General features: G+C 36.9%; 1 protein-coding gene across 1 annotated transcript in view; it reads right to left on the bottom strand.

The window, feature by feature from the left end:
• Positions 1 to 4,215: 4,215 nt before the first annotated feature.
• Positions 4,216 to 15,022, bottom strand: part of XRCC5 (X-ray repair cross complementing 5) — a 52,673-nt gene continuing 41,866 nt past the window's right edge. The window contains exons 17-21 of the mRNA XM_072874640.1: positions 13,391 to 13,500; positions 12,758 to 12,854; positions 10,639 to 10,706; positions 6,548 to 6,619; positions 4,216 to 5,738 (exon numbers count right to left, since the gene is read on the bottom strand). Of these exons, the coding sequence (XP_072730741.1) occupies positions 5,724 to 5,738; positions 6,548 to 6,619; positions 10,639 to 10,706; positions 12,758 to 12,854; positions 13,391 to 13,500 (362 nt within the window). The 3' untranslated portion in view covers positions 4,216 to 5,723. The remainder of the gene's footprint in view (positions 5,739 to 6,547; positions 6,620 to 10,638; positions 10,707 to 12,757; positions 12,855 to 13,390; positions 13,501 to 15,022) is intronic.

Raw genomic sequence — 15,022 nt, 5'->3', positions numbered from 1 at the left:
ACTACTCGCATTAGCAGGCCGGAGAAGGAATTCTTACACATCCAAGCCATATAAAACTCCAACGATCAAGTACTACAGCTATTTTGCCTTACTTCACATAGCATTATGTCTGATCCACATGCTTCAGGCAAAAATATCTGCACCACAGTTGGTCTCCTCAGGGGCTTGTGCTCCCTTTATGCATTGTCTCAGAGAGCAGATAGAAAATGTTTCTAGTTATACCCCTACATCGGAGGTATTTCTGTTTTCTGTTAATATACTGAAAGCTGCAAGATTCACTCCCTTCTGGAGGAAAAGGAAATGACAGTTATTACTGCCTATTATTGCACATCAAAATAGGAAGAAAGGATGAGACAGGGTTGGAACTCAGTAAAAATACGGAAGAAAACTATCCTTTGCTACATAGAAAGCAACATTAAATACATTTCTATTGTCACCCTACCAATTCCATCCTAGACTTCCCAAACTCTCATAGGAGTCCATACAGCTGACTTCATGCATACAGAAGGGTCCTAAGAATTAGTACACCAGTAAATATGTGTATGACCAAATTTAACTACTTTTTAGTGCTGTGTGATGATTCGGTAACAGCAAGAAGTACTGTGTGTACTTTAGGCTGCTGGTAAAAGAGTTGCTTTTGATGCTCAATAGCTGAGAATTGTACTGGTGAGGCACCAGAAGGAACAGGATTCATTTCACCGTGTCTTAGTCACACTGGCTTCACAAAGTTATTGGGAAGAGGCAGCAGATTAACTTCTGTCCAACTTAAATCACTGAAGTACAGTACGTGCAGAGAGAAAGTCAGATGAGTGAAGGGCCTATTTTAAGGTACTCTTAGCTCACAGATGCACTAAAATTATGTCTGGTCTGTAAAAACTAGAGGAAGGGACAGGTTTTCCAGTTCTTGTTTAATTCTTTTATTTTCATAAATGCAACTACTATTCCAAAACAGTAAAAGGGAGGAGTGGGGGGGGATAGAGGGAAACACTAATCTTTCCACTTATCAAAACTCGCTGCATGGAAAAATATGGTCAAACTTTAAGCTAAGCTAAGACGTGTTCAAATGTTTTCCAAGTCATTTTCTTGTAAAGTATCTCTGCCTCTATGCCAAATTTTTATGCAGAGTTCAATGTGTTTTTTCATTCTTTGGGAAAGATAAGAGAGGTTAAAAATCACAGCCGTGACTTTTTTAATATATCTATTTTAGTTCTTCATATCAGATTATGACAGTATTACAAAATAAAATTTCACCTATGCTGGTTTCCTTTATTTTCCTCAATATGTGGTAATCTATTCCTCTAAAATGTTCAGGTTCAATAATTACAAGAAGAGTCCAAACTGGTGCAGATCTTCTCCCAAAGCTGCTTTCAAAACAGTGCACAGAAATGCTATATACATAAACTCCACCACCTACAAAGACAAGTAGCCTCTTGCAGAAGTCAATGCTGTCTTCACTTACTAGCACCTTTCCAGTGGTGGGGCTTACAAACAAAGCTGTTCTTTTCTATGCAGTAGTTCTTCAAAGAATTTAGAAACACAGGCCTGGGTGGGCCTCCAGTCCCCTGCTAGTGCTGGGAACATTTCTGTTTTTTTTTAAATAATCTTTGTAACTTGCATCTCAAAAGAGGGGTGAGAAAACTTGGAGGTTTTCTACACCTGCTACTTATTCTTGTTAATGCTGCCACACACTGCACTCCATTATGCGTCTAATGCTGTACTAGTAGCAAGAGAAGAAGAATGAAGACAGAAGGGAAAAGGAAGCAAAGCTGAAAGTTTGGTGGAAATGAGTTTTCCTCTGTCACAAACCAAAAGCTAAAGTTAACTGCTTATTTCACTGAAGGGGGACGGGGGGGAGGGGTGTGTGTGGAACAAAACCAAAACAACACTATTGCTTATAAGCACAATACAGATATCTACCAGTATATTTGTCAGCTTAACAAAATACAAGACAAAACTCTTCCTCTTTCCAGATTATCCCTAACCCAACTGAGATGATGAGGGAGCTCCTCCCTTACCTCATATCATCTGACTTGTGGTAGTGGCCAGCAACCTCATCCTAAGAGTAGGATCTGCTACGCTAAGCAATGTGCAAATACAGAATATAAAGATGGGCCCTGTCTGCAGAATTTGCAGCCTAAATAACTTATCCAGTCTTCCACAGATGACTCTGAATTTCCTCCCTCATTTTCTAATTCCAAAGACCCTGCCCCAACACCACACAGACAATTCTGCCAAAAACAAAATATCAGGAAAGTTAGCAAGAAGAAAATCTACCCTGACAACTAAGAGACTGCAGTGCAGTAGAACAGATCTCCTTGCATTAGAACTGTTTTGATGCTGTGTGTCATACTTTTATACCATGCTGTAAGGACAGAGATGGAGCCTTGCTTCCACAACTCTCCAAACTTGTTGACACCATACTGTTGGCCTGACAATTAATTTCAAGCCAATCTAGTATCACACAAATCACAAGTCTTCAACTATGTAGCATTTTGGAAGTTATCTTCCACTACTTCTGTGATATTTTCACAACTGTCCAAGAGCACAAATTGGGTTTCTGAGTACAAAAATGAATGAGACAAGACTTGAGAACTGCGTTACAGAGTCAGCACACCCAGTGACAGAGCAACCCACCAGCAGAACTGATATATCCTGGTTGCTTACAGATTCCTGGTACATTGTTACTGGAAGAGCCTCATTCTTCCTCTATGGCTCCCCAAAACAGTATTTTGTCCTTTCTGTGGAGTATTCACAGTTTTGTTCTATGGCCCCAGCTCCCACAATTACGCTTTCTGGTATAATAACTCTGGATACTTTCCACCTCCCAAAGTCCACACTGCAAAATATCTTTTCTAGTCCACATTCCTCTTCTAATTCAGGAAGAAAAGAAGGAAGAGGACCTGCAGACTAGGCAACACATGATATTGCTGATGTGACATGATTAGCCTGCTGACTGGTACTCTCAGCTGCGAGGCCAGCCAAAGAAGGAAAAAAGGCTGGACTCTTCATTCCTTTCCCTTTCACCTCTTCCCAGAATCAACTTTCATAAAAATCTTTTAAAACATAATGCTGAAATCACTGCCCCTCCATCAAAGCTGACTGATACTGGGTTAAAGACATATCAGAGCAGTAGATTAACAGAAAGACACAGACAACAATCATAAGCTTTGATCTCTCAGCAAACAAGGCTAACCAAGGTTACTGTCCCATATTATTAGCACCCAAAGAGCTTACCAGAGAGGCATTCCTTCCAGGGGAAAAAAGAAAATAAATCAGTAACATGTAACAAAATCACAGCCATTATATTTTCTTTTTTTAGACACTTCGATAATTTCTCTGGCTCTGAAGTACAGGACTGGGGATGTTCTGCTGCTTGTAAGAAACCAAATTTCCATGGTGTTTCCTGCATGTCTGCTTTTGAAGTGGAAGACTAACTGCTCTTTTGCTTCTGAAGACTGGCCAGTATTGCAATTCAGAACGAGTATCCTCAATGTAATTAGTGAGTAACTAGGTCAGACTTTATAACTGAAAATGTGAGCTTAGACTAACTGGAAGATCTCTTCCACTAATTTAATAAGACCTGAAAGCTGGCCCTTTGCCAAAGAACAAGTGTAAAATCAGGTTGCTATCTGATAGACTCTCAGTAAGACATATCACAAACTTCTGATGACTGATACCCAGAAGGCTGGGAAGAATGAAAGACACTTTGCTTGCCTTCTAAGAATTTGCTTTACCTTGTTTTAACTATGAGTCATAAATTCCCATTCCCCTCTTCAGTACTAGCAACTCAGTTACCATACTGAGCCTAAATGTGCTGTACAGGTAACAAGAAGATCTATGAAATAATACTCCATGAACTAAATGTTGATTGCTTGACAGAAGCAATACTCTCTAAAAGTGTGGTCAACTGGTTCAAAAGAAACAGAAAGCCCTAATCCTTATTTTGATTTGCAAAGTAATTCTATATCCTGTCTGGTCTTGACCAAGACTTCTCATCATCTCTGCAAAACGGTAAAAATTATTTTATTGGGGCGTTGTGAAGTTTAGAGTTTGTAAAGAATAGAACAAGTAATTATACTCGGCTTCTGCAGAGGGCTTTTGATATTCAATGTTTGCATTGTATGCCCAGAAAAGAGGCTCAATAGTCTCTCTTAGGTACTGCATAGGTAGTTAATCATCTGATTTTAGCAAACATGATTCTGAAGAAGACAAAAGCAAATTTTAAAATATTTTATTTAAACAAATTAATAAAATGTAAAAAAATCCCAGCCAGTGTTATACTCTATAAATTGGCCTTAAAAGACATTCAAAACAATGGACTGACCAAATATTTCTTATTTACAGTTCAGAAAAATATCTTCTGGTGACACAAATGCTCTAAAGGTCTGGAAAGATCGCTTACTCCCTGCCATCTGCATTTGAGAAACCCTTTCAAAGTCTGCATGGACTCAATCATGACAGGATATGAGAGAGGAAGAGAGCAGGTCGCTGTGTAGGGAGGTAGGGGCAAAAAGCAATTGCTGTTTCCCACACAGGAGCTGTTGTTCAGTATAAAGTGCAGATATTCCAAAACATTTTTTAACTACAGCTCATTATTTTTTTCTTTTTTATGATCTTAATACCATTTTGCACAGTATGTTTATTCATTTGCAATAATGAAAGAACATTTTTAAAGGAATGACTCTGGTTGTAACAAACAAGCATCTGTGAAGGTGTCATTAGTGTCCCTCCAGATCTGTAATCAAATTTGAGTATCTCTGTCTAAGTAGTATTTGACTAGTTTGGATTGCTCTGTGTAGAAAGTACTCCATTTTGGTTACTAACATTAACTATTATCAGTCATCTATCACAGGTGTCAGTGTACAGTTTTCATGGATTCTTCTGCTCTGTGTTAGCAGTTATCTGCAGCGTATGAAATGGGGATATAAGTGATTCATTCATCCTTTTAGCATCAGGAGTATCTACAGTAACCATACTAGTTAAAAGACTAAAAAATGAAACAGGAAAATCTATAACAGAAAGAGACAGAGGCTGTTGAGCTGCTGCTGAGCTGACAGGATGGAGAACCTGTAGTACAGAGCTGACATACTTACTGATTTGGGTACAGTGTGGCAAAATCAGCACACTTGGCTTTGCTGTGTGCTTCAGATTCTGTTGTGTATTTCAAACTATTACTTTGTGACTCCCTGGCCTCAGTTTTTTTCCCATAAGCCTTTGTGGGTTTTTTTGCTCTGTTTTTTTAAATAGGAAAAAAGCATGAAAAAAGAGACTTCTTCCTTTCTGTAACAATAATGCTATGGAGTTATCTCCACTAAAGATTCAACATTACCTGGTAACCTCACTGTGACATTTCTATCTTCCTTCCCAGGCAATGTAACAAGAATTTCAGGCACTAGCGCAGGTTCTCATTAAATTTAGTAGTGTTTAGCTGAAAGCAATACCAAGGACAAGCTAGATTCAGTGTGCTAAATAAAAAATTAAAAAAAAAAAAAAGAGATGCCTTAAAGGTATCATTACTTCACAAATCTTCAGATTATTTCAATCTTCTGTTCTAGTTTTGAAAAGTCAGATGACATTTATACCAACTGGAAATGTCTCTGGGACTTCTGCTCTCATAATAAAGATGGATATACTGTCTTCTCATTAGCATCCTGTTTTATGCCCCATCTTACAGGGAGATCTCTTCCAAAACTTTGCTTGTATAGTCACCATATATCGCCCAGTCACATCATGTCCAGCTGCAAACAGAAGAAACAGATTTGGAAGAGGCAGCATTGTATTAAAGTTATTTCTTATGTATGTTTAGCACTTAGAAAATAAAGCAAATTCAGAAGTCCTTATCCTGTAACATCAATGGACTACACAGAACTTAATGCTAAGCTGCTATAAAGTACAAAAACAAACCTAAAAATCTCATGTTCACATAATCATATATGCAATTTATAGATTAAAGAAAGTACAGTCCAAAAGTAGAAATCTGCCTGCTATTGAAGCTTCTTTAAAACTGTCTACACTATCAGCTTAAGCCTTGGAGACAGACTTGTAATGACACAGACTGTAAAAAATGGCTAAAATATTTATTAAAAAAACCTCTTGAAATCCTTGAATTTCAGCAAGCCTATATAGAGAAGGTTAATTGAGAAGATTAAAACATCTTTTTTAAAATTATTTTCAGTTGTCAAGCCACATAAATAGCTGTTCTAGATCTACGAGCTTTGTTAAATGCTATTATAGTAAATTATAACAATCTGCTATCAAATGAGCAGCCTCACCAGCTCTTTTGAAACACACTAGAGGACAGGTTTAACCTATGTAAACACCCATATTGCTACATAACATAGTATTTGCCATCATGAAATTACATAGCTGGTTATGTTTTACAATAGCAAATAAGTAATTTCATGCCGCTCTTTTCTGACTCAATTCCTTAGGTGTTTTCTATGCCATTCACACTAACCTACTGCTTTAAGGACCACTCGCTCTCTCTCACTGCACCTTTCAGTTACAGTTCAATTCTAAAGCCACATCGTGTCTTTATGGTACTCACCAAATCATCAACATCACCACCTTCATCTGTGGGAGGCAGTGTTTCATTTTTCTTCTCTTTCAGAGCCAAGAACTGAAAACACAAATGTATTTATATGATACTGACAAAACTCAGACCCTTAATGTTAAATTAACAGAACATCTCCTTTGTATATCAAAACAAATCCACCTGTAATTAAAAATTATGAATGAAGTTTGTTCTGGTTTCCAGCCTCCAAAATCATCATAAAGCACAGGAAACTTCATAAGACTTACTTTTAAAGGATTTTATGGTGATGTGTGTTAAATAACAGACAAAAGGATATGGTTCTTCAGACAACATCCGGTTAAGCTGTAGAACACCCTGTAATAAGGATGCTGCAAATATTAGTCCTTAGTCTCACAAGGAGATGGGGAAAGTTCATAAAAGAGAAATCCTTTGAAGTCTACTAAGTCCACAGAAACAACCTCAAGCACAGGAAGTACTTGAGATATCAGTGTCTGGAGCCTGGGACTGTACACTTTTCCCAACCCATCTGTTATTGTCCACTGTCAAACATGGGATTCTGGGCTAGATGGAAAATTTGTCCATTACAGTACGGCCGTGTTTATGTTCTTAAAAAAGATAATATTAAAAGTAGTATTGTGTGTAGTTACAAAATGCTAAAGGACACCAAACCGCCCCCTCCATTGATATGAATACATACGTAAGCTGACCAATGGCTTGTTTAGCAAATTTCTTAAGTACAACATTCTAGTTCTGTGTGGAACTTAGAAGTTTCCCATTTAATTCAATTAACATTTAACAAATGAACAAAGACATTAATTTAAAAAAAAACCCCTCAAACACGCAAGATGGTTAGAATGCCAGTCTCTAAAAATAGAAAATTCATTACGTAAAATTCTATTGCCATAGCTGCTGATATGACTCACCATATGCCCTTCACTTAAAGCATGGCATCCATAAACAGAAGATAAAGATAAGTTGCTCAGATACTGTAACAACTGAAATCAAACATACAGACAATATCTGGAGTACAGTCACCTCTGAATTATTTCTCTTAGCCTAACATAGTGGAAAAAAAATATTCACTGGAATGGCAGAAAAAAAAAATACAAATACTTGACTCTTACTTAAAAAGTATCCAGTTGTCTACAAGTTTTAGTTACGGTCTCTTTACCAATATCCTTACTATAAAATCATAAATTTTATTTTTCTCATTAAAAAGCACCAGAACAAGTATACAGAGCTGGGACCAACCCTGTCCCAGATAAAAAGATGTCTGCGAAAGCTGGGGAGGAAGATAAGCCACATTCCATGACTTTGAGTTCCATCATCCTTAATTCAGAAACAACTTTGCTATAACTCTAGATGATGAAAGAGAACAGCTAGTTAGAAAAGAACCACGTTAAACAGGCTATAAATACCTGTTTAGAGTTTAGGTAACACTTTTGTGCAAACAGTGACTCCTGAAAGCAAGCTACTGTTTACCTGAGGACTTCAACTACAACAGCCATGGAGGTTGCGTAAAACATCATGGGATCCCTATCAGAGCACTACCAGTCTCTGAGACAATACACTTGTGCTGTAAAAAGCTTAAATATTATTTTACATAAATAAAATATTCTGATCCTTCTCTAGAGCAATAGTGACAGCTTTAGACAAGGGGTGAAACACTGAGAAGTTACCTGCTGCATCCCATTTGTGGGAAAGTACCAGATATCATATCCACTGGGATGAAAAGCAAATACATTGGTTTTGGTTAACACCAAAGACAGAGGATGTAGAGAACCTCTGCCTAGTTGTCTCACTACCCAAAGGTCAGACCTTTCCTACATCCTAAACAGCAACATCCAAGAGGAATGTAGAAAGCTTACTCTGCAGACAACACTCATGTTTTAACATGCTGACTTCAACTTATCATACAGATTTTGTAGCTGAAAAAAAAACCAACAACTAAGAAGGTGACAGGGCCAGAAGGAATTAGAATTTCAACATGCCATATGTCTGTGTACCTTTTTTTGCTGGAAGGTTCTCAATCCAGTAGTAATATAAAGCACATAATATGAAACTAAAAGCTAATGACATTGTCAGCTCTGAAAGGCTTTTTGTGCCAGATCAAATTTCATTTTACACAGTTAATTAAGAGTCAAATGGTATTTCTGAAAGTAGCATATTTTTCAAATTTTTTAAAATTAGCTTTCCCACACTAAATTAGGTAAAGAAAGCTAAAAGCTAAAGAAATATATGATGAAGATTTGCAGTAAATTGAAACCTGAAGTTTCCATCAGATGCTGAATATCCAAAGTTTTTTTTTTTCCCAAAACCTGTTTTACATTTATGCAAAAGCAAATTACATATAATAGTTGTGCTGAAATCCATTATCTTCCACAAAGGAACCAGAAAAAACACTTGACTTTTCTGCTCTTTTAACCTATCATCCTCATGCTCTAAAAAGAGTATCTCCACTATTACAGAGCCCCACATCCCCCCCGCCCCCCAGTCATTTTTCTCGGCGACAGGAAAATATGCATGGTTAACCTAGCTCAACCAAAAAGAAAATTTTTACTATTTTTTGAAGTCAGTCTACAAATGCTTTGTTCCAGCTTAGCCTGGCAGCTGTAAATCTAGTCCTTGGTACTCTATAATTTGTGCTGCATTCCTATGCAGGCACAGTATTTTTTAGCCACCACAAGTTCACAGTTAAGACAACAGTATGCTGTAAGGTCTTCATGGCTAGCACAGAATAGTGGCTATTTCACACAGCATTAGCACATTTTGAGCATCAATGGTATTTTCAGACTAGAAAGTGAAGTTCTCAAGAAACATATTGTCTTCAGAAGTTTCCAAGTAAATTCATAGCATTTGGAATATGTAACAAAAACTGATACTCTTTAAAACCACCACTGGGGAAAAAAGTTGCTCTATACAATTAGGTGTGATGAGAAACAGCCAGTAGGTCCTTCATGTCTAGAAAAAAATATCATATTCTGTCATTTGTACTCTGCACATGTGCTTAGCTTTCTGGACTCTTAGTTTGTTAGGTTTTCATTTTCATGACATTTCTGTGCCTTCTTCACCTTGAGGTAAATTGTTACAGATGAAAAAAGCAGTTTCTAAAATACAACCTTTTACCCACTCATTAATTCACTCATGGAGAACCTACTTCTACGTCCTTCTGGTTATTGCTAATGTAAGGCCTGGAAGTTGCGAAAATCAATGTGGTATCTTTTAGAAAAGCTCGTTCTCTGCAAAGTATTTAGTGACTTTAGCCACAGGTTTACCTTCAGGGGTCTGTAATACAAGGACCTTCTTTCTCCGAAATTATTTAAAATCATGGCTAGCAGCCTGACACAAGAATGCCCCTCTTATCCTCTCCACACAATTAGTTTTTCACAGCAACTCTGAATTCTGCTTTCTTTCAAACAGAAGGCACCATTCTGCCTGTTAGAATTCACTCCTTTGTAACTGTGACATCCTTCATTCATCACTGCAGTTACTGAAATGTTATATTTTTGTAGAAAGAATACCTGCAAATACTCCAAAACTTTTGTTTCCAAAAGGATCTAATATGATCACCAATAATAATACCAGCATCATCTATGATGTCCACCAATCCACAAGAGCTGCATAAAGTGGAAAATACTGATATCGTTGCATAGATGGTGAAAACTAGCCATAACAACTTTATATTGCTAGAGTTCACAATGCCTTTAGACAAAAAAGTATCCTGATTTTTTAACTCATGTGATAACAATGAGATCACAGTTCTTTCTATGAAGTTCAAGTAGTGATCTGGCATATATAAATAGTCTATTGCTGTTCCACTAAACTGAGTTCCTGAAGTTCCTATTCTTTGTAGAGGATATTTTCAGATAATGATGTCAATACATGCTACTTTCTAAAGACCAATTAAAGCAAATGCTGTGGTACATGCTAGGGAATTATTTTTGCTCTGAATTGGGGCAATTTCAATTGTGTGGCAAAAGGACACTCTTCTTCCTTCATATGAATCCTATTTCATTCATCTAAAGATTTATCCACATAAGAAAGAATCTTCTGTTCCACAGCACGGGCTCTATACAAATAGATGCTCATTAAAAAAACGATACCTCTTCAGCCTCTTCACTAGTCACCGAACTTCCCTCTGCTTCATCTTTAGTGATCAAAGAAATTCTGTCTAAAAAAAAAAAGAGAGATATAAAAGTATGATTAGAAGGCTTCCCAAAAACACACTTAATGTTAGAAATGAAAAAAGTCTTCCAACTTCTGAATGTGTCATCACCACCAGCAAAAATAAAAAATATTGCTCAAAGGAAAATGTGACTTGCATAAATGAGTCAACTATGATATAAAAATAAATTAATGAGCATATTCATAAGCTTGTGGAAGTATCCATTTAGGAAACTGCTAATATTATGACAATCAAACTAATGAGACACTGAAATCATAGATCACAGATGAAATGCTGAAAATCTATCAGAAATTACACTTTTAGTCATTCACTGCATGCTCCTCAGCCCTTAATAGCCTTAGAAAAATTAACTCCTAACATACAAACACTTATATGCTGTGATTACCTACAGTCTGACTACCAAACTGCTGGTCCTGCGCCCACTTTGCTCCTTTGTTGTGGCAGCACCACCATCCTGTGCAGTGACCCCCGAAAAAAAAAAATCTCAATTACTTTTTACCCCAATAGTTTTTCCAGTCTAGCTCATCACTTGGCTACATGAATGCTTGTGCCTGAATAAAGAAGCTGTGGGTGTGAGAGCAAAGAACAGTAGATTCATAAAGGTTTCAGCAGCAGCATAAATGTAATGCCACCTTAATGTGCCCATAGAACTACATAGCAGGGTTTCATGAGAGAAGTGAACTTGTCAAACCAATCTGCCTTGCTCCTGAGCCACTAACTCATTAACTCACATCCGTCCTCTTTTGGTGATTGCAGACACTCATGACAAGGCCCAATGCATGCCACATTTGGTAGAAAAGAGGGGATGGGTCATGTGGCAAGAAGCAGGGAAAACAGGACTTCTGCTTTTGGTAGCAGCAAGTGAAAAGCAATTTCAGCTACCTAGCAAGAGCAGCTAGATTATGCATAAAGCACCATGATTTTATCATCTTCTCACAAGAAGAGAATCTATTTTGTATGAAAATATCATCTCTGTTTATATTTTTTTTTCCTCAAAAATATACTCCAGTTTGTTAAAAACTTTGGTTTGTACCAGCTAAAAATTATTAACAGTATTCTAGCATAGCTTTGGAAGATCCAAGTTTCCTAATTTCAAAGTTTCCTGGGTTTTTTTGTTTGTTTTTTCCCCCCCTCCAAATTTCTTCAGAGAAATTCCCCCACAATACTACTGAATATAATATTCTTTCAGTGTTGTCTTGTGCTGTTGTTTTGGGTTGCTAAACAAATTCCCATCTTGTAGTTTGAAAAAGTTGGATGAAGTAGACATGACAATGTCTGGAGTTCGTCACTTTGAAAGGCACTATACAAAAGCCTATCATTGCATTCTATAGCATGCACCCTTAAGAGATACAGCTGGGCATTTAACAGATTTTCTTAGCACTGGTTCCAATTAAAAACAAGAGTATGACGTAAAAGATTTTTTTTAGTCCACTGTTTCATATTTGTGAAAATGTTCCTTTATTTATCACTTGCGTAGTCTCTGAATGTCTTTTGGAATTGCACTGCCTTGTATCTCCCAGTTTAATCATAGGTAGGTGTCATATTACCACATATTCTGTCCTTCAGGTTGCTTAAACACAAAATGATCAGTGACATATTTCAATGCTATCTATGCCTTTTTTGAAGCTTAATTTGGACGAATCTTTTTATATCTCTGCTGCATGAGTTTTTTCCATTTACTTTGAAAGTCAGCTGAAATCGTATCTTCTTCTCCTTACCCTGTAACATTTAATTTGTCTCTCTTCTTCCACAATTAATTTATCATTTCAACAAGACTTGGCAAGGTATTATGGATATTGCTGATATGAAACTACTAGTGCAAAAAAGGAAGCTGCAACATGAAATATTTTTTTTATTTTTTTAAACATATTTTTATTTTTAAACATTTTTATTTTTTTAAACAGGCCACAGGAATGAACCATATGAAAATGCTGCTCTGGAGTTAGTTTAAGTGTCCCATTGCTAACAAAGTTTTCTCTTACATAATGGATAATACAACTAGAAATACTTTTTTTTTTTTTAAAATGCCATCCTACCTTGTGTCATGATCTCCCAGAAATCAGCTAAGGCTTTATCTTCCGCCTTTGATTTCAGGGCCTGCAGAAAATCATTAAAGCACTGCACCTTGGACAGCTGAAAAAAATAACAGCAACTATAACAGAGAAATATTAAAGTAGCTTACTAAAGAGCACTGCAAACTTATTTCTTCATGAAGTCATCTAACATGGTGAACACAAAAGTCAGTACAGATTTTGGTTTTTCTACCAAAGGGAAAAAAAAAAACAAAACGAGTTCTAAGGAAAGGTGAGCCACAAAAACTGCCTTTCAGAAAGCTAGAAAGACTTTCTTGTAACTAGCTTTATTTAAGAAGAAATTTGTAGGATTGCTTATTTTTCTTTTACAAGCATCAGGTCACAGGCCTTGTGTTTTTATGTTTAAAAGAAACAAACAACAGCAAATAATATCAGAGAAGCTAGTCCACATTCCAGTAAGAATAAAGAAACATAAATTGCAAATATATTTCTAAACTTTCAAACAGCATAACAGATTTTAATCTACAAATCAATTCTTTTCGCTGTAGCAAGAAATTACCAAGTTTCTAATACAGCAAATAGGCCCATCATGTCTTTAATTTGAAAGAGATGAGAGTTTTCACATATTAACATTACCTTAATGGCCTCCTCTCTAAAAACTCTGATATGATTGATCCCTTTCATGTAGTACTGTGGACCTCTGTTTTCCAGGATCTGATCAATGCGGTTTATCAACTGCTGACTCACTGAAAGACAAGCAGAAAGAAATAAATGAAAGAATGCACACTTTCAAGGCAAAAAAATACTTTTCCTTTACATCTCTCTCTTTCTATTCCTATTCTCTTTCTATTCTTTATATTGGCATCAAAAGAGTTAATCATACCCATACTGCCTCAAGCTACTCAAGTTGATAATTGCTATCTAGGCTACTGACAATTACTTCAGCCTCTCTGGAAAAGCTAGATATACTAGGAAGAAACCCAAGCATGGCCAAGGCAAAAGTCTTTCCATGAAAGACAAAAAAAAAGGCACTGGCCTAGCTTGTTTGATAGAAAGTAAAACCAGAACATTGGGGATCCTAAAGCTGAGGGAGGTTATGTTCTGCAACGCACAGCATATCCCCTAAACATCCTTTGAAATACATGCATATTTCAATAAAAGCATCAAATTTACAATGAAGGTGTAATAATGTCAAAACAACAGCTGTAGGTGATTGGAGTTAAAAGACTACCTTGTTTTTATTGACATTAGAGTATATCTTGTCTCTGTACAGGTAGTTTGATGATTTTTCATCGGGGCAACGCTGTTTATGATTATGGAGATAAGTACTATAAACTGTGTATGCCTGACAGAGAGAAGCAGAGGCAAACAATGAGACTCGTACCAACAAGAAGGGGAACACCAGTTTCATCCTCACTGTTGAGCTCCTAAAAGGTAGATAGCTGTAAAACACTGCAAACGTGACAAGTGAAAATGTCACCAAGAGCTCTGCCAGCCCAACTAAATTTTGCTGGATTTTAGGTCTTTATTTTCTTCATATTTAATTACAGGTGAGGAAGTGTGCAATTTTACCCTCCGGCAGACACCTCAGCCTGGGAAAAGACAAGTGTGAAGAGCATACAACAGTGATCTATAAACTTGGAAGCACCGTGAAAAGGATGAATAGGGAGTGATAGTCCACTGCCTCTCTCAAAACAAGAGCAAAGAGTTGAGTTGAGAAGAAACGAAAAAAAGTACCTCTTCAAACAAAACCAGTTAACCTCTTTACCACAGGCTGCTGTGGGATGCTAGAAGTTTTAAAAGCTTAAAAAAAAAATGCTTGAACAAAGTCTTAGAATTCTTAAAAGAAGAATTCTTAAAAGAGGCTCCCTTGTAAACAGGAGCCATCATCTAATTGTAATGCAATCCAAACCGTGTTTCCAATTCCAATTCTATCACGAGAGCTTAAAGATGATGTTGCCATCGAGGAAGAAAATGCAGGAAAGCATTCTGGACAAGTCATAGCATCTGCCTGTCCTGTTCTTGTACTGTTAAAGACAGGTTACTGGATTACCTTTAGCCTGACCTATAGCCCTTCTTATGTTCAGATGTTACAGGCATAGATGTCACTGCAACTATTTCAGCCATGGAAACATCAACAAAGAAAATCATCTGCCAGAGTGATGGAAGAGACGAGAATAAGTAAACACACCGAGCAGCAGACATTGTTTAGATACTGTATTCCACTCTGCTCACTGTAAGCATACACAGCGCTAGCTGTTACATTTA

This window comes from Ciconia boyciana, chromosome 10, assembly GCF_034638445.1.
Source record: "Ciconia boyciana chromosome 10, ASM3463844v1, whole genome shotgun sequence".
Taxonomy (NCBI): domain Eukaryota; kingdom Metazoa; phylum Chordata; class Aves; order Ciconiiformes; family Ciconiidae; genus Ciconia; species Ciconia boyciana.
Note: the sequence above shows the minus strand (reverse complement) of the source record. Positions and strands in the feature narration are given on the sequence as shown.